This window comes from Indicator indicator, chromosome 23, assembly GCF_027791375.1.
Source record: "Indicator indicator isolate 239-I01 chromosome 23, UM_Iind_1.1, whole genome shotgun sequence".
NCBI lineage: Eukaryota > Metazoa > Chordata > Aves > Piciformes > Indicatoridae > Indicator > Indicator indicator.
This window is the reverse complement of record NC_072032.1, coordinates 17014713-17034975: the sequence shown is the minus strand read 5'-3', so window position 1 is coordinate 17034975 and position 20263 is coordinate 17014713. Positions and strand designations below refer to the sequence as shown.

General features: G+C 38.0%; 1 protein-coding gene across 1 annotated transcript; it reads left to right on the top strand.

Annotated features, from left to right (window-relative positions):
• Positions 1-772: 772 nt before the first annotated feature.
• NCAPG (non-SMC condensin I complex subunit G) lies at positions 773-18930 on the top strand. The gene is made up of 21 exons (XM_054391555.1): positions 773-883; positions 1455-1661; positions 1882-2110; positions 2845-2990; positions 3742-3826; positions 5939-6131; positions 7601-7741; positions 8051-8191; positions 9142-9265; positions 10365-10454; positions 10638-10817; positions 11046-11156; positions 12279-12398; positions 13051-13287; positions 13614-13795; positions 14807-14981; positions 15376-15537; positions 16353-16524; positions 17380-17472; positions 17915-17990; positions 18804-18930. The coding sequence occupies exons 1-21, from the start codon at positions 773-775 to the stop codon at positions 18928-18930; spliced, it is 3102 nt and encodes a 1033-aa protein (XP_054247530.1).
• Positions 18931-20263: the final 1333 nt, after the last annotated feature.

Below are 20263 nucleotides of genomic sequence, written 5' to 3'. Positions count from 1 at the left end.
AGGCCCCTTTGGGAGGGTCCCCTTGGGGGGAAGCAAAGGGAGATCGGTTGTGCTTTTTCTGTTGATTGTATATATTTGTGAATGTCGTGAATTTTGTATATTTGTACATATTCATTGCATTTCATTGTAGATTTTAGACTCTGCTTGTAAATACAGCTTTTCGTTTGCTTCCAGACTGAGCTAGCCTGGTTATTGTTGGTGGGGGGGGGAATTTCAGCTCACACCGACACACATACATTTTTGAAATCGCCTTAGCCAACGCTCTTTCTCAGGCACTGCAAGGCTGATGCAAAGACAGTCGCTCCTGCCATAAGCCGCCCCAAGAGGCGAAGGCACAAGCCAAGCCAAGCCAAGCCACGCAGGCCGCAACCCCACACCGACAGCCGCTTCTCTCTCCCGCCTCAGCCCAAGATGGTGGATCAGGATGAGGCCCAGCCCCCTCACGCGCACTTCCCGGCTAACGGCCGTGTCCTTGCCCCTCCTCCAGCGCGCGGAGATGCGCACGCACCCCACGGCGTTTCTCGCGAGATCGGCTGTGGTCCTGGCGCCGAGTTTGAAGCTGTGGCAGTTGCTGGCCGAGGGGCGGGCTTGGGTAGTGGCCTCGCGGTTGTGGGCCGAGACCCTCGGCTCGATTGCGCCCCGAGGAGCGGCCTTGCTGCTGCAGGGTGCTGTGCGGGAAGAGCAGCAGCTTTCCGCCTTCCCGGGGCGGCTTTGCTCTAAGGCAATCCGGAGCAGGAGAGTTGCTACATGACCGTCTCGTTTCTTTGCAGCCATGGAAACAAAAAGCAAGTGTCTGCAAATCAAAGAAGCCTTTCAGCAGGCTCAGAAGCCTCACCAGAACCACGCGAAGCTTGTTGTAGGTTTGAAGAGCACCTACAATCAGGTAGGTGCCGCGGGGGCGTGCCAGCGGCTGGGAGGGGCGGTGACCGGCGAAGATTGGGGAAAAGAGTGGGCTCTCAGCAGCTGCTCCGCTTTTTACTCGGAGGGTTGGAGCCTCTTCAGCCTCGGTTTTCCCAGAACAAGCATTGAGGCCAGCATACCTAAGAAGAACCTTGCAGCGTAAAAAAAAAATAAATTAAAAACAACCACAGGCCGTACGCTAAACTGTTGTACACATCACTACTACTGTAATGTGTTGCCGGAGAGTGTTTGGATAGCGAGAAGTAGGCGTGACACAGGATAATAATGCATGAGGGTGTCGACTGACATTTTGAAACACCTTAGGAGGTAAATAAAAAGTCCAGAATGGAGCTCAGCAGCTAAAACGCGTGTCTGTCATGGAGTTAAAGCAAAATACTCCGTGAAGAGCGCACAACAGCGGGTGTGCCCTAACTGCTGGCTTTAGCTCTTTTAAAATTTAAATGGAAGCTGTCAGCTACATAACAATTTATTTCCACTGATATTACTTTTGAAGGATGAACTGAGTAGCGCTGTTGTGGTTTGTTCTTTTTCAGTTGGAAGATAAGGAGGATTTTCATGAAAAATTCGTTCATTTCCTTAAGTATGCTATGATCATCTACAGGCGGGAACCAGCAGTGGAACAAGTGATCGATTTTGTGGTTAAATTTGTTACTTCATTTTATCAAATGGAGAAAGAGGATGGTGGTGAGGAAGCAGAAGATAATTCACTTCTGAATTTTGTGTTTAACTTTCTACTTAAGGTACAGTAATACTTATTAAATCTCTAACATAAATGCAATCTTGATGCAGTGGAGAAAACTTGCTGGTGCTCGAGATGATACCTACAGACTAGAACTTAAAAAAAGTGTTTACTTCGTGTACTGTATAGAATATTAACTTTTTGCATGTGCATGTTAATTGCCTCATGTTGAAAATGAGAAAGATGTGATTGTAAGAATACTTTTTTTTTCCCCTCCAAAGTCTCACAAGGCCAACAGTCATGCTGTTCGGTTTCGAACATGTCAGCTTGTTAACAAGATTTTGGGAAGTATGCCAGAGAATGCCCAGATTGATGATGACTTATTTGACAAAATTAATGAAGCTATGATGATAAGACTTAAAGATAAATTTTCAAATGTGAGAATCCAAGCTGTCCTAGCCCTGTCAAGACTTCAAGATCCTACAGACGGAGGCTGTCCTGTCGTTAATAGTAAGTAGTAGTGCATCTTTTTTAAGAACATATGTTGATTTACATTACTTTAAAATGTTTGTAGCTTTTTCTTTTTAAGAATCGAGTAAACAAATCTTAAAGGATAGTCTTATCATAGTTTGTAAACTGTGGAGATCTTTGCCAGGGAAAGCTGTAGATTGAAGAGTTGTGTATGTTCTCTTGAAAGACAGATTTGCAGGGGGTTAAATGACAGGCAAATCATAGGAGGCTCAGGCTATTCTGTGAACTGAGTGGAGTTGAAGTATGATGAGAATAATGTGAATTGGGGTGAGGATGTGACACATGCTTGTTTTTATGCTCCAAGGACCCTCTTTTGTGCTATGAATTGAATTGTAAAAAAACAAACACTTGGAATAGAGAACAATAATAGAAAATATATTTTGTCTCAAATTATGGCTGTTGGCCCCATGAGAGGCAAACTGGTTACTGACATTGACCTATGCATTTTGTGGTGTTTTTTTTGTTTGTTTTGTCTTGTTTTTTTATTTTTTGCATCAAGTAAGTGACAAATTGGTTATTTAAAGGTGGATCTAAAGTCACAGTTTGTGGTGTTAATTGAAGATCCTACTTAGGATTAATTTTGTAGTTGATTTTTTTTTTCTTTTTGAGATCATAGCTCAGTATATAATTGCCATAAACTCTTAGGGTTGTGACCATAAATTGTTTCCTGAATTTGTATGAGCTATGCACGGATATGACTATTTTTCTTTCAGTTTACACCACATTACTTGAGAATGATTCAAATTCAGAAGTGAGGCGTGCAGTGCTGTCATGTATTGCTCCATCAGCAAGAACTCTGCCAAAAATCGTAGGCCGCACTATGGACGTAAAGGAAGCTGTCAGGAAGCTGGCATATGAGGTAAACCGGATCACTTAATTTCTAAAATGGGCTTAGGAAAAAGGCTTTAAATCTTTGATTAAATTTCACACATTAAATACTAAGAATAGTTACATAATTTATTTTCACTTACCAGAATGCTGAGGGGCAGTGATTTAATACAAGTTTCCCAGTTCAAATCCCTGAACTTGCCTGCAGAACTAGCTTGATAGGAAACAACAGATTGTATACAGATCTTAAACTTCTACTGTATGATCCTGAAGACCTGAGTTGTAAGTTAGGGTCAAAGAAATAATAAAATTAAAAAAAAAAAAGGCATATTTTTGGTATTCAAAGTATATTTCTTGTGCAGGCATCCTCAGCAAGAGCTAAACCAAAACGATATTTTTTTTAAGTTGACTATCTCTGCTAGTGGCCTTTAAGAAAAGTACATTCTCATTTTATTGCAGATATGCATTGCTCCTTGAGCCTTAAAGAGAGAGAATGGTTTTCACATCCAGGTGTTGCATTCAAGAACAACTTCCAAGCTACTGAGCTCTTTGTCAATTTTATTCTTACTTTGTTTTACATTTTCTTCCATGCATGAGAACCTGCTTGTTAATGCATTGGTGCAATGCTTAATGGTATAGGTGGTACAAGCTTTTATTGACTTTACCTATGGATAACACTAAGAATTTAAAACCACAGATGATGAAGTTAAATTGTTACCATTCATAGAAACACATTTTTATGTGTGTGGGGTGTTTTTTGTTTGGTTGGTTTTTTTTTTTAGGTTTTGGCAGAAAAAATTCACGTGAGAGCTCTGTCAATAGCACAGAGAGTAAAGCTGTTGCAACAAGGACTTAATGACAGATCTGGTAAGAGATCATACCTCTTAATACAAATGTTTAAGAGAGAATACTTTCTAATATGTTGGGGATGAACTATGTGGAAAGCTGTGATGGCAGAATAACAAGCTCGAAAAGGACTAAGGTACTAAGAATCAAGAAGAAGAATCAAGAAGGTTGGAAGAGACCTCAAAGATCGAGTCCAACCTGTCACCCTACACCTCATGACTATCTAAACCATGGCACCAAGTGCCACGTCCAATCCCCTCTTGAACACCTCCAGTAATGGTGACTCCACCACCTCCCTGGGCAGCCCATTCCAATGGCCAACCACTCTCTCTGTGAAGAACTTTCTCCTCACCTCCAGCCTAAGCCTCCCCTGGCGCAGCTTGAGACTGTGTCCTCTTGTTCTGCTGCTGGTTGCCTGGGAGAAGAGACCAAACCCCTCCTGGCTACAATCTCCCTTCAGGTAGTTGTAGACAGCAATGAGGTCTCCCCTGAGCCTCCTCTTCTTCAGGCTAAACAGTCCCAGCTCCCTCAGCCTCTCCTCATAGGGCTTGTGCTCAAGGCCTCTCCCCAGCCTCGTTGCCCTTCTCTGCACATGCTCCAGCAATTCAACATCTTTCCTAAACTGAGGGGCCCAGAACTGGACACAGGACTCACGGTGTGGCCTAACCAGTGCTGTGTACAGGGGTACAATGACCTCCCTGCTCCTGCTGGCCACACTATTCCTGATGCAGGCCAGGATGCCATTGGCTCTCTTGGCCACCTGGGCACACTGCTGGCTCATGTTCAGGCACCTGTCAACCAGTACCCCCAGGTCCCTTTCTGCCTGGCTGCTCTCCAGCCACTCTGTCCCCAGCCTGTAGCTCTGCATGGGGTTGTTGTGGCCGAAGTGCAGCACCTGGCACTTGGACTTGTTGAATGCCATCCTGTTGGACTCTGCCCATCTGTCTAGACGTTCAAGGTCCCTCTGCAGAGCCCTTCTACCTTCTAACAGATCAACTCCTGCTCCCAGCTTGGTGTCATCTGCAAATTTACTGATGATGGACTCAATCCCCTCATCCAGATCATCAATAAAGATATTGAACAGGATGGGGCCCAGCACTGATCCCTGGGGGACACCACTAGTGACAGGCTGCCAGCTGGATGTGGCACCATTCACCACCACTCTCTGGGCTCCGCCCTCCAGCCAGTTCCTAACCCAGTGCACAGTGCTGCTGTCCAAGCCACAGGCTGACAGCTTGGCCAGGAGTTTGCTGTGGGGGACAGTGTCAAAGGCCTTGCTGAAGTCCAGGTAGACTACATCCACAGCCTTTCCTATGTCCACCAGGCTGGTCACCTGATCATAGAAGGAGATCAGGTTGGTGAGGCAGGACCTGCCCTTCCTAAATCCATGTTGGCTGGGCCTGATTCCTTGGCCATCCTTCAGGTGCGCAGTGATTGCCCCCAAGACAATTTGCTGGTGAGGTACTAAGAAGTGTTAAGCACAAGAAATTCTGCTTGCCTCTTTATATTTCTGGTCCCCTTGGAGTGGACAAACCAGAAAAGGATTGGACTGTTTAAAAAAAATTGAAAACCAGTGTGCTCTGAAATAGCACCAAATGCTATGAAAATTGAAATTAAATTGTAATTGTAATTAAACACAGAAATAGGAAAATGTCATTATTTTTGTGTATTTTAAAACATAATTAATTTTAGATATTTTTGTAGCTAGTATAGTAAAGAATTGAAATGGGGCCAATTCCTAAATCCCTGAAACAGAGTAAGTATGTTACAATGCTTCCCTAGAATATTTCCTTCCTCTATAAGCATTCATGGTTTGTAGATGTTTTTGGGTTTGTTTTTGATCAAGGTGCTGTCGTTAAATATAACAATTTTGGGGATGGAGGAGTGGGTTTTATTCCCTGGGGGAGCAAAAATACGTTGCCTCAAATATATAACAGTGCTCCCTAGATGGTTCTTGTTTAACTGTTGGGCTTTTTTTTTTTTTCTTTTTTTTTAAGGTAATGTTAAGGTCAACTCTATAGTAATTTCTTTCCAAAAATCCTTCTAAAGAAAAGTTACTTGTGAAAATATATTTAAAATTTGGTATTTTTTTGACTCTTAACACTTATGCTGTTTAAATTTCTGTATTATTAGGTGCTGTTCAGGAGGTAGTGAAAAAGAAACTTCTTCAAGCCTGGTTACGATTTACTGAAGGGGATGTTTTAGAATTGCTTCATCGACTGGATGTGGAAAACTGCCCAGAAGTGGCCACCCCACTACTAAATGCTGTGTTCTCATTATCTCCACTTCACGAACTTGTTCAGAACTGTAAAAATCTTGACAACAGGTATGCAGATAAATTGTCATTTCCAAAAGATGAATATTTTGCATAAAAATATTAAATTAAAGATTGTATATAAACAGGGAACAGAGTAATTATTACCTGTGATAAAAGACTGATACTGTGATGTAAACTGTGATGTCTCCCTTATCACTGATTAAAAAGTGATTTATAAAAAGACATATTCTATGCTTTTGGGGGAAATGTCATCATATGAGATGTCTTGCAACCCAGTAGTAGCTTATGACAGACATTTTGAAATCAGTAGATGCTATATGGACTGCACTTCAAAGCTAGAGATGTGAGCTGATATCAATAACAGTGAAATAAATTTCTTATAGCCCCTGGAAGTGTGCAAATATCTTAAGAGGTTCAAAGGAAAAAAATACGTAGTTATGGCCTTGTCAGTCTGAGTTGGATTCTGCATAAAATGAGACCTCCATTCTGTAAGATTGGGATAACAGATTTTTTTTTTTTAGGCAGCAGATCTGTTAGACTGATTACAATTTGAAAAGTGAGTGAAATTATTCAGCTTGTAATGATGTTTTCTGATTTATGGAAAATATTAGGCCTGTTCTTATGTGACATTTCTGATTACAGCTAGAGTGATACAGTATCAGTATAATAAATGCTTAGATTTTTGAAGTCTATGAATTCCGTTTCTTAAGTTTAAATAAAGGTTTGTCAGATTAATGGAAGGCTATCAAGTGATCAGTTTTTATCTACATGTTGCTGGGGTTATTTCCTTTTTTAATTTTTTTATTTTGTATGTGTGAGGGACCTAAAAGAAAAACAAAACTGTTGATTTTAAGTAAAATAGCATTCAAAAGTGAAAAATACTACTGAGAGTGGTGTCTTCTCTGATTTGTGATAGAATTAGCGTACAACTTAATGTTCTATTTTTTAAAGGTTATATGCCGTGGCTAGCAGGGAAAGGACTACTATGGTAAAAAGGAGTGGGGGTCCTGTGACTAGGAAATGGAGGGTGATCTTACAGAGATGCTGAAAAGCAGTTCTATTGCTTGTTGTACTTGACATGCCATGATTCCCAGTCGCATGTTTTGTGAGAAGGTCTTGTATTAAGAACAGACAAACAGTTCGTAAACAGAAGCTGAAAAATAATTTCATGTGGTTGTTGCATTTCTGCAGATTAATGGAGTTTAGTTTTCCAGGTTTGCACAGTGATAACAATACTCTAAAGTGCCTGGGTGGTTGCTCTGTGAGGTCTGAATGGCTGAGAATTTTCCTGCAAACTGATAAAAACAGCCTTGGTTTAAAATACCGAGAAATGCAATGTGAGAGGCTCAGGGAGCTCCCATGTCTTCACTTACGAAGTTGTTTTTGTCAGTCTTCAAGTATTTCTCTAGGATATGTATTTATAGGCTTTTATGCTCATTTTAGGAAATTATACCTATCTGTGCATTTTTGCCTTTGAATCTATTTTACTTAATAATCGGTATTTTATTTTTGTTTAGAAAGCTGATTCCATTGGAAAATTTAACAGTTGAGAATGTGTTCCATTGGAAATGTCTTTGTCAGTACCTAAAATCAAAGGGTGAAGATTTACTGGAACAGGTGTTGCCAGAACCAGCTATATATGCAGATTATTTATTAAGGTATATTGCATTTGAAAAATAAACATCTTACCACTAAAACTGATTATTCTATTTTTTATTTTTTTTTACGTACAGAATATTTCTTTTATTCAGCTATTCCGATTTCCTCCAAAGCCAAAGTTGTGTTTGAACGATATTATGGATTTTATTGTTTTTTTTCTTGGTGGGATTTTGTTTTTGTTTGGTGGATGTTTTTGTTGTTTGTTTGTTAGTTGTTTTGGTTGTGGTTTTGTTTGTTGGTTTTAGAAGTTTTAAAAACTATTTTTGAGTGATTCAGAATGTGAGTTTATCTGTTCTATTTGGATTCAGTTACCTTCAAAACATGCCAGTTCTTACTGAAGAACAAAAAGAAGACTTCAATTGTTTTGAAAACCTGATGACAAAAGAATTTATAGGCCAGCAACTGATTCTTATCATAAATTGCATGGATACCACGGAAGAGGGCGGAAGGTAAACTTCAATATAAAAACTGTGTTACTAAGTTTATAGCAGTCATGCCTGTACACAGGCCTAGAGTCTCTGCTGGGAGAATAATCTGGTCAAACAGACAAAATACAAAATAAAGCTGTCTGGAAAAGGCAGAGTCTCTTTAATGGAAATGTGTGCCAACTATTGTCTGCTTGCTTTTATGGAAAAGGGAGTTTTCTGCAGATACAACATTATTTGTGGAGAAAAAAATCAGTTGTTTTCATAACATATTACTGAGATTAGGAAGTTACAAGACTGTTCGTTTGGAACGTAGTATAAAAAATTAAAAGGAGGTGAATGGACTACTTTTCAGTACTTGACTTGTACTAAGTAGCCTTTGTGTTTATATTTTCAAGCCCTGTCTGCTAGGCCAGACTGAATTGGACTGTATTAAATGAGTCATTCCTATCATTTTGATCAACCTTTTGATTTGAAGTAATAAGAGTAAGTAAATGTGGAAGTTCATACCATCACAGGCATTTTATGAAAAATTGTAGTTATGATGGTACCAACCCAGCAATAATTTCAGTGTCTGTGGAATGCATTGTGTGTGCCAGACTGGCATGATAGTTTAACTCAAAAGTTTTTTTTGTAGTTTCCAGCCAGGCAATTCCTGGGAAGGCAGTCTGTAGTATCGATACTCTGACTGTTTTCTGCTGGTAGGAACTTTCATTGGACAGTAGTGACACCTGATTAAAAAAAAAAAATCAGCATTTTCTAATCAAGAGAAATCAGGCAAAATCAGGAAAAGACAACCATTGCTAAGTTAAAAAAATCTGTTCAGCAGATGTAGCTATAATTTCTTTTATAATATATTGTGAAGTCTTCATCACACTCACTCAAACTGGGCAAAATATTAACTGTCTTCCATTTTCCTGAGTAAGCAAACAGTTTTTTGTTTTTTAAACTTTTATTTCTTCTCTGGAATACAGAAAGCATCTATTGGGTACTTTACAAAAGGCTCTCACTCTACCTGCAACTTCAACAGCCCTTATATCTCCGCTTGTGGAAAGATTACTCAGGGTCGTTATGGATGATGACAGAAGGATTCAAATTGTAAGTAATTCTATAAGCTCCTTTTTTTTTAGGCTCTACCTTCCTCATATATCAAGCATCCTTTATGAAGCCTTATATCAGGGGTTAAAATGTAATTACTTAGGAAGTGCATTTACATCTATCCCTTGTCCTCCCCCCACATCCCCACCCCTTTGTTTGTTTTGGGATTTTTTAATTTAAGCATCAATATTTAAATTCAACTCCTAGAAAATAGACCCTAAGCCTTGTTCAAATATGTTAAGTGAGCGCTGGCTGGAAGGACAGAGACCACTTCTGGAAAACTTCAGTCCACTGGGTAAAGCCTAAGATAAAGGTTTGTTAGATAATTATGATGGAGGAACTATGGTGATCTTGGTCTTGTAGTACAATAGTAATGCTAAATGTGTGCATTTCTATTATTCTAGTAAATACACTGATTTAGTACATTCCCTTGATTTGGTACAGCTTGAGGGGAAGTTAAACAGGGATGGTCTGATACAGGACTAATCAAAATAAGAATATCCTATAACATTTAGGATTTAGTTTTCCTCATGTTTCATCTCAGGTTTTATTAACGTAGTAGGTCTGACTTTAAAAGAAAACCTCTAACCAACTGAAAAATTCTCTGCCTAGTTCTGCTTCTAGTTCAGTGCATGTATTTAGCTTAAATTCAATTGCTTACATGGCTTATTATACTACATATAGTGGTTTATGGAACTTTAAATGATAGTATTCTTGTATTGACTTGTATTTTGAAGTCAAAAGGGATGTAAAACCTTGCTCTTTTTATCAGTAACTTTCAACAGTGTGTGTTCAAATCTAAAGGAGGTGGTGCCTTTTGCACTGTTGGCATAGAAACTGTGTAACTCCTTCATGGATATACAGCCTGCTGTTTTCCTGCTTACCCAGCTAAATGGTAGGAAACACCAGGCTTCCATGGCTAGGCCATGTATTGTCAAAGTCAGGATCTATTTGCAGTGAATTAGTTGTTAAGGGAAACTGCAGAGATGTTCAATACTTTTTTTCAGAAGGATGGTATTTTAAATTGGAAAAGTTAAATGCTTAGTATCTGACATCTGAGCTGAAATGAATGGTGCTCATATACTGTCTGTCACAACAGACTGCAGAAATTATCTCAGAAGTTCGTGAGCCAGTTTTTACAGTTGAACAGCCTGTTGACGCCACTGAAACAAGAAAGCAGGAGATTAAGGTAAGCATCTTTAAGTTAATAAGAAAAAAACCATTTTTTAAGCATATCCATCTAGTAAGGGTTTTATATAGTAGTTTTATATACTACTATATAGTAGTGTATTATTGGCTAGCTTCAGCAGTGAAGCTTAAAGTAGTGAAGGTTAAGGTATTGTATTCCTTTTCTTTTTATTTTGTGTTTCAGTTGGCTGAAATAAAAGTGAAACTTTTTGAAGCAAAAGCAGCTTTGGAAGAATGCATTACTTTGCAGGATTTTAATAAAGCATCGGTATTGAAAGAGGAAATAACTGAGTTGGAACACAGGAAAAATAATCTGATAAAAGAAGCAGAACAACCTGAAATCAAAGAAATCCGTGTGGAGAAGGTCTCTTCCCCTTGCTGTATTCCCAAGTGCTGGTTATATTTTGATGGTTTTTTTTATAGTTCTGAAGAAAGTGTAGTTTAATCTTGTATCATCTGTTTAAAATTAATTGAAAATTAACATCTGTGGTATTAGTATTCTCCTTCTGCACATAGAGAAGCTGATGCTCTCCTCTGCCAAAAATTGTATTAATATTGCTTCTTTTTTTTCTTTTCCCTGGCCCACTTGAAGAATGATCCTGAAACACTGTTGAAGTGTCTGACAATGTGTTATGAGCTTCTGAAGATCATGTCCCTTTCCAAAGGAATTGATCCAACCATTAAAGAAATGGTTGACTCTCTGGTATGTAGGAATAAATACTGTTCATATTATAATAAAAATGGATACATCATAGCTGGCCTATAAGTGCTGGCAGGACTGCTTGTGATGATTTCGCAATCACTTCACTGTATCTGTAGTGCTGTGTATGGTTCTTTTAAGCCATCTCACAACATAGTGTCTTGGAGGTGCAGTCAAGATAGGTTCTTCTGAGCTCTTGTGCCAAAGAGATACTAATCTAAAGCAGGAATATAATCAATATCTGACTAACATATGACAGTGTTGGACATTGCTGAGTTATACTGTGCCAAGTGTGCTGCTTAGGTATCTGCTTACTGCCCTTGATGGTACTTGAATCACTTGGATTTTCTATGAGCCAAGGCAGTGGAACCACACCTGATTTCTTCCAGATGTATACAAGTATTCTTAGAAATCCCAGTTAGTGTTGATGTGTTCCCCAGAAGTCTTTTATTTTTTTATTAAGTCTTTCTTTAATTTTCACATTTGTCATTTATTCCAATTTTCTTTCTCAAAGATCCTGCTTTTGTATTGTTCCTGCTGGATTTTCACATGTTACATGATTTGGGGTATTTTGTTTGTTGCTGTATAAACTTGAACGCGTTAGTAAACGCAAAAACACAAAATAATGCCATTGTAGCATTCAGCCTGTGTTTAGTCTGGCTTTTCTTTTGTGTGGGTTCTTCCCATCATCTTTTCAAAACTGTTCCAAGTATATGAAAGGGGCATCTGCATCTTGCACCTTGGGACTTTTTTTTTTTCTTTCTTCTACAAGAATGACAGAATCTTTTGCCAAGAAATGTGTAGGGTTTTTTGTAGTGCAGCACTTTTTAAAATTTCATGAGTGATCAACTGAATTTTGTTTGAAAACAAATATTTCTTAAAAAGAAACACAAAGCAAAACACAAGCTTTTTTCTTTTCTGCTGTTATTTTACTGCTGATTCCAAATAGCATACTCAGCCTGCTTATCTTTTTTTCCAGATAAGCACAATATAGTAGTTACCATTTTCCAATTGTGTATCAAAGTATATTATTTTTTATTTCAGGATAAGCACTTATTTTAGTAGTCAGGTTTTTATTTTAAATTTATATATCTCAATTACAAAGTCTAATATTACTGCTTCCAGATAATTCCTGCCATAACCAGTGTCCATCCAGCTGTGAGAAATATGGCAGTTCTCTGTCTGGGTTGCTCTGCCCTTCAGAACAAAGAATTTGCCCGAAAACAGCTTGGGCTGCTGTTACAGGTGAGATGTCTGATGGGAAATAGACCCCTGGTCTCTGTGATTTAGTCAATAAAACTACTCGTGTATTTAGAAGAAGCTATTCTTGATAACTGCATGTAGAATGTTGAGAATATGGGAAGCATGGTTTCATGTATATTTTTCTGATGTCTGTATATATTGTACCTGGGTGGCAGTATGCCTTTCCTTTGTGAGGTCTCATATGCAACTTCGATGTTACTATCTTGCTCCCTCTTGTCTCTTTACATACTGTTTGTTTTAATTCAGCTACACAAATTTCAGAGCAGGATTTATCTTATGTACTTTTTCTGTGGTGCCTAACACTGTGGAGCTACTATAGACAAATAGACTTTCTGTTTGTCTAATATCTGTTTAGAAGTTTAACAATAAAATTACATCTCATGTGCTGCTCACTCCTTGAGTGAAATGTAATTGATTTTATGTAATGAAAATTGCATAGGTGACTTGATAAATTATTTCTCAGACTGTATTACAAGTTCAGGTTTTTAAACTCGTATCACATCTCCCTAAAGTCTGAAATTTGTCCCAGGTATTACAAAAAGTTTCCCAAGTTTAACAATCTTATTAAAGTGAAAAATGTTAACATTGGTGGTCTACTGTAATGTGATGTATGTATTTTTCTTATTCAACCTAGGTTTTACAAGTTGATAATATGCAGGTAAAGCTCAGTGCTTTAAAGGCAATCTTTGATCAACTACTACTGTTTGGGATTGAGCCATTTAAAGCCAGAAGAGGCAATGACTCTGAAAGTGAAGATATACTTCTTGGAACTGAAAATTCTAAGGAAGAAAGTGAAACAAAAGAGGAAGAAGAAAACATTGCTACAGTAAACAACCTCCTGCAGCTTATTTCTACTTTCTTAGACAGTGAGGTAAGAACTACTATAGATTTTGCCTTAGATTTCTTTTAAAATTACTTTTGCAGAAGGCATCCTATTAGGCTGCATGTGAATGTGAATGTTCCACGACGTGCAATTGAAACGAATGGTCTACTGTTATGTTGAAATAGTTGTCCTAGAAAATCACCACAATGTTGTCACAGATACAGACCAACAGTATCTTGAGCTCTGAATTCTGTGCAAGTGCAAATATGTCAATGTAGAGTTGACTGGCAAAATAGCATGGAGGCTATTGTTATAAAATGGTAGCCAAAACCACTCTTTGGTGTGTTGTGACTATGATCAATTTTTTTCTTCAGTTTTCAGAACTTAGGACAGTAGCTGCAGAAGGCATAGCCAAACTGATGTTCTCTGGGAGGCTGGTTAGTGCCAAGCTTCTTTCTCGTCTGGTTTTGTTGTGGTACAATCCTATGACTGAAGAGGATGCTCGGCTTAGAAACTGCCTAGGAGTGTTCTTCCCTTTATTTGCTTATGCAACTAGGTATGGCTTTTGAAAACTATTATGTGAAAACAGACGTTGGTGTAACAGCTTTAGGAACCTCTTTTGATCTTACACAAGTAGAAATAGCAATCCACATTAGACCAGTCCAGCCTTCTATGTATATTGATTTTGAACATATATAATCTCAACCTATGACGTGCTTTACTTATTTATGCTGTTGAGTACTACAGGTAGACTTTGAAGTGACTAAAAAGTAGCTAGCAGGAATGCTTCAAAGGAAAATAATTGGTGCCCAGCAGATATCAAAGCAGCAGGCTAGCTGGTTGTGGTTTTGGTTTGGTTCTATTTTTTTAACCAAAGAATACTTCAATCTAAATTCACAGAAAGTTCAAAAATCTCCTGTTTGTTTTCATAGTGGACAAAAGAGGTAAAGAGCTTATGTAAGGGGATATACTAAAAAAAAATCTTGAACTTTTCAGTTGCTGTTAGTGGTTTTATCCAGTCTGAAGCAGCTGACTTTTTATCTGCTTTTTTAATATGATTAAGATTTAATTTAGGCGTATTACATACTACTTTCTGAGAAAAGAAAACACGAGTATTTCTTACAAAAATCTTGTTAATCGCTGCATTTTTCCCAGGCTTCCTTCCTTTCTTACACAATGAAAAGTATCCCCGAAGGAAAATATTAGCAGGAAGGAGGAATGAGCAGAAGACAGATAAATCTAAATAAATGACTTAGAGAAATGAATTTCTGAATATGTCTGTACATATCAGTTAGGTTTTCAGTATTAAAGATGAACTTTCAAATTGTTAAGAGGCATTACTTAAAAATTGTTTGCAATGTCATGTGCTAATACTTAAAAAGTTGGTTCTGTGAAGCAGTTTCATATCTTGATCTGCTGGCTGTCTCTACCAGGGTTGGCTGCTCTTACTTGGCTGAGATTGATACACCGTAATAGATCTGTGAACTACCAGCACTGAAAATTTAGGGGTGAATTAAGGTTTAATTTTGTCTCCTTACGCTAGCAATGTTTGACTCAATTGAAACAGGTCTAACCAGGAATGCTTTGAAGAAGCTTATCTTCCAACTCTGCAAACACTGTTAAATGCTCCTGCAACTTCACCTTTGGCTGAAATAGATATCAGTAATGTTTCTGAACTGCTAGTGGACCTGACCAGACCAAGTGGACTGAAACCTCAGTCTGAAAAGTCACAGGACTATCAGGTACAGTGTGTTAAACTGGGGAAAATTGTGTCTGGAGATTAAGAACTGTTCCTCTTCACATAGTACTGTCAGTCTGGGCCTCTCTTAAGATCCATTCCTAGTCTCAGAAGCTGGATTAAATGAGTGGCTATTCAGGAAATGAAATCTTTTAGCTTGACCTCCCCATCTCTGCAATTCCTCCTCCCTCACAATTGAAAAATGCTAGTAGGAACTTGCACCATGGCTAATGAGCTGTTCTGGACATTTTATAGATCAGTTTGTGTATGTACACAAATTCTGCATTTCAGGAAAATGTACAGTTAGTCGTTAGCTGCTCAAATCAGAATGATGTTGTTGCTGCCCTTTGTTAAATAGTTTCCTGTGAACTCTGATATCTGCTTGCTTTTCTTCGCAGGAGTTGACAGTGCATGACAGTTTAGCAATGAAAATTTGCAATGCAATTTTGACAGACCCAACTGCACCAGATGTTCGTATTTATGCAAAAGCTTTAAATTCCCTAGAGCTCAGTAGTTCTTCAACAGTCTGTCTTCTGGTTCTGCTCAATGAGATACTAGAGGTAATACATTAACAACATGGTTCTTTTTTTTAAATATTAAAAATCCAATATTCCAATGTGCATAAAAATGAAGTGCCTTTTGTTTACTGTGACAATGTGACTCAAATTTTTTACAAGTATTTACAGATTAATTTTTCATGTGTCATTTGTATAATTAATATATTTCAGCTACTCTAGATAGTAAAGCCAGTGTGAAACAGTGTCCCCAACTTGCTATATCTCAGCACAGTAAGATCTTCTGATAACTTGATCATTATTTTAATGTTAAAATAAAATTCAATGTTAAGTCTATCCCAGTTTGGATGGCTAACAGCTGGAATTCTATGCCTAAACTTAAAATGTAACTGTAGATCATGAGGCAACATGAAAAAGATACTTCATTTAAGATTATATGGGAATTGCAAGAGTGATGGTAATGGTTTTGCACTGATGATTTTATTAACATGGAAAAATAAAGCATGGGAGTGTGATTGTAGAAGACAAGAGCATTCAGAGGGAGCTATGCTTCAGGACTCAGCTGGCAAGGTGCAGTCACTTTAATGTTTTTTAGATTTCCTTAAAAGAAAGAAAAAAAAATAAAATGAAAAAAAAACACACACAAAAAGAAAACCAACAATCCCCCCCCCAAGCATGAGGTATTTTGGGATTTCAGTGCCTGGAGTTGCAGAGGGTTTCTCCTTTCAGCTTGACTTCCTATCACACATTGTATCCTTTATGTAGTAAATTTAACTAATGCTATTAGTGCATAAATTTAATCTGTTAAAGAAATAATTGTAAAATTAAGTAGCATTTAACATTAAATATCTCTTCTCCAGAAAGTGAAAGATAAACTGTGTCAGAGAGCTATTGAGAAGATGAAGATGAACTTGACCAAAGGTCTTAATGCAGGCAAAGAGCACTCTGAAAGGACTGAGGAAACAGGCCTCTCTGGAAGGACCCAGGAAACTAACATCACATTATGTGAAAATACTCTTCAGAATGAAGAAGGTAATTCAGGAGAGGTGCAGGTGTATCTTCTGATTCTCCATATTATTCTAGTATAACTTCTGCTGTATCTTTGAGCTGCAAAGCAGAGCTTAAAACTCTTTGTTAACAAAGACAGGATTAAAATGGACTTTCTCAGCTCTTTGGCACGCTCAAGTCTGCTGAATACTAGTGCCAACTTATCTTTAGAATGTGACTCCTTAACTTAGAGGAGGAAACAAGGACTTTTGCTATGCCTGTGCCCCTTCAGACTGCGTTATAGCAGTATGTAGCTGATCTCTTTAGTGTTGACACCAGACTCTCCTTGTTATGAGCTTGTATTTTGGAGCCAGATTTGTTTTTATTGCTATTTAAGAGCCTGAAGTGGAAGTAGCTGGAAGACTTTCCACCACCTGCACAGCCTATGCAGGTGCATGTGCCTTGCACAGGTGGCACAGAAAGTCTGGCCAATTGGGTTCACCTACAACAGTAAAGCAAAGATATTGATAAGCAACTGTTTTAAGCAGTTTGTGTTTTATTTTAACATTTCTTTGAATTATTTTTTCACATTTTCTAGTGTGAAATTTTTAGGACTTTAAGCCAAACTGTCTTCAGCCCCACTTGGTTGACTTCCAACACAATGGAAGCGGCTAAACAATTGACAGAGATAGCTTACATGTTATCAACCTGTATTGAGGCAGGGTTATAGCTAAGTGACATTTTAAGCTTTCTTTTGGCCTTATCTAATTTGTAGTTTAAGGAAAAAGTGATGTTAAAATTGTGTGGCTTCCTTACATAGCAGCCAAAATTTAAAATGCTGGTACTTGAAGTAAAAAGTTGATTATCTAAGACTTTTGCATGTGCTATTTTCTTTAACAGAAAACAGTGAAAATATTCCTCATACTCCAGTTAATGAAGCAAAAAGTAAAGCAACTGCAGTATCAAAATCCACCAGAAATAAAACTGGCAAAGGTATTCACTAGCTTTTTTTTCTGGCTACAATACAAGTTGTTTTTAATAAGATAACTTCGTACTAACTTTCTTTGGTGAGCTTATGCGTGCAAATTCCATTCAGTCTTCATACTCAATTGTAGTTTTACAAATTTTGTTTGTTAAGAGATAAAAAAGTCTGTTCTGTGGCAATTTTTGTGCTGCTGGCCTCTCCGAACAGCACAGATTTAAAAAGAAAAAGCCTGACTAGGATTTCAAGATAATTTGGCTGCAGTCGTTTCCAGTAAGTGTTCCTGGGAGAGCTGGGACATTGTGGGCTTTCTTTTGTTGGGTTTTGTTTTGTCATCACATTCTTTGTGTGGTTGCTGCATTTTTGTTTCAATGCAATATTGAACCCTGAAGAAAGATACAGAATTAGTTTAAGATGATGTCATGATGTGAAAAGACTTTTGCTTATACTTAGGACAACAGAGAGGAACAGAAGTGAAGTCTGTGAGCAGAAGGAAAACTGGCACCTCTGTAAAATGCAGTGGTGATAGGTAAGCCCCTTCTCTCCACCATCAAACCACTCAGACCTGTTCTAGCAAGGAAATCTAATGCAAATGGTTTTCTTTTCCCAGACCTGCATCTTTATCCTCTATCCCTAATAGACAAATAGAATAAAAAAAATTGAGCTGGTACTTTGGAAACAAGAGGAGTTTTGACAGCTTCACATTTCATTATCTTTGCTTAAGAGCCTGTAATTCTTCTTTGTTTTGTTTTTTTTCCACACATCTTTTGTATGTAGAATTGACAGATGTTCTAGCCAAAAAAAGTTAGATTTTTGGCATACATTATTATTCCTCTTCCAGTCACTTTTTCACCTTGTAAAATAACTGTTGTGTAGAGGAATTTTTTTTTTAATTAAAATTTCCCCTCCCCCCTCATTTTTGTTAGTTTTCAACTTGTTGTTAAGCTTCTAGAAATGACTGATAAGTAAATATACACAATGCAATCCTTTCTTGATGGTCTTGTGGGATATGAGCATTAAACCAGTGTGAAATTTTCAGCTCTGATCACTTTCTCAAGCAAGTCACCCACAGGCTTCAGGGTGGCCAGGGTCAGTAAGCCTTATTTGCCTTTGCAGAGTTTTGCTTAGAGTTTTGCTTATTTTGCTACTGCTAGCACTTGGTTATCTTTGCTGACACTGCTCTATCACTTGAAAAAACATGAATACATTCTCCCCCCCCAAAAAAGGTTTATAATTAGTAAGAACTACTTTTGCTCTTCAAGTCCACATTTCAAGTTTGTAAATATCAAAACTGGGTTTGCTTAGTCATCTTGGCCTGACTTGCAAATGTTTTACATTGCAGTGCTGATGAAATGCCAGAACCGGTGCCAGTGTCCAGTTCCAGGCCTTCACGGCGAGCCAAAACAATAGCACTTGAAAAAACAAGGATGAATCTTTCCAAACTTCTGAACAGGGAAGCAGATGAATGAAGAGAAAAGTGTCCTTTGCTAACAATGCTGACAGTGATTTTGGGACTCGAAAGATAAGATTTGTTTTGTTGTTAGCCATATTTAACTCTTTTTCTATTCTGGTCATTTCTAATACTAGATTTTTCTGGGAACTTTATATTCCCTTAAGATGAGATGCTTCTAACAATTTTCTCACTATGAAGTCCATTATGCATGTAATAAAGACATTAAAACCTGAACAAAACTTGGATTACTTTTTTTTTTTTGGGGGGGGGGGCGTAGGTACTTTATAAGAAGAATGCTTTTTATCTGCAAAGAAGATGGCTGTTGGTGCTAGGTACTTAACAGAGTTGTTTTGATAATTTAGCTTTCAGAGCGAACGTTTGGCCTAAAGCAGTTGCTTGTGTTGGCAGCAGGTTTGAATGTACCTCCTTTCACTGCACCTATGTTCTTCACTTATTAGCCTCTGCATCTGCTGACAAGGTTTTATTGTTCACGTTAACATAAAATGGAAATAATTGAATTCTGCTTCCTGTAGCTGTGTCAACTTTATTTAAAATAATCTCAAAATGATGAGTTACTGATCTTTTAGAGACCTAGGCCAGGAAGTCAGCTATGGCTCTTGACTTTAGTATATAAAATCAGTAACATGCTTTCAGAAAAGCATAAAAATGTTTGTGGTACAAAATAAGATCCAATAAGGAAAGCAATACTTGAGTGACGAACAGGCAAAAAGGAAATGCTTTACAAAAAAGTGGGGTTCAATTGTGATTTCTTTGGAGTTTTGAAGTTCACAAACCTTTTTCTAATGACGTTTGTAGGAGTATGAGTTTTAAAGAGAGATGATTGAAGTGTAGATAGATAGTCTTTGGTGGCTGAGGAGATTTGCTCTGGAAATGCTCTGTCAAATCATGTCTGTGTTACAGGATAGATAATTTCCAGGGCAGCTGGAAAAAACTCCTGTGAATTGCTTGACTTGGGCATCTCAGCTGTTGATACTGAGTGTAGTTTTCTATGGACCTGGCATTTAAAATAGGCAAATATACTGTAAATTATCTTCGTTCTCAGAAATGGTGTGGGGACCCAAGTGAGGAGCATTCCCAAAGTATAATGCCTAAACTATTAGACTCTTTTCAAGCTTGTGTATGGAAACCAGACAGGCTTGCGTTGCTTTTCCTGCCTTCCAGTTTTTGTGGAAACTTGTCAAACCACAAAATGCCACGACAGGCTTTTCTGCTGCCATTCTGCTGGTCGGCAGCTTATCTAACTGTGATTAATGCTTTTCATTCATCTTTTCAAACAGAACTTTGAAGTCCTGAGCTCCCTCTTTTGATAATGCTTTTCTTCACATCCC

Bases quoted from the DNA above. Each gene is read 5' to 3' on its own strand.
- NCAPG (XM_054391555.1), top strand. From the start codon at position 773: ATGGAAACAAAAAGCAAGTGTCTGCAAATCAAAGAAGCCTTTCAGCAG. The intron at 2,111-2,844 runs GTAAGTAGTAGT...TTTTTCTTTCAG, and splicing joins AGGCTGTCCTGTCGTTAATA to TTTACACCACATTACTTGAG. The intron at 12,399-13,050 runs GTGAGATGTCTG...TATTCAACCTAG, and splicing joins AGCTTGGGCTGCTGTTACAG to GTTTTACAAGTTGATAATAT.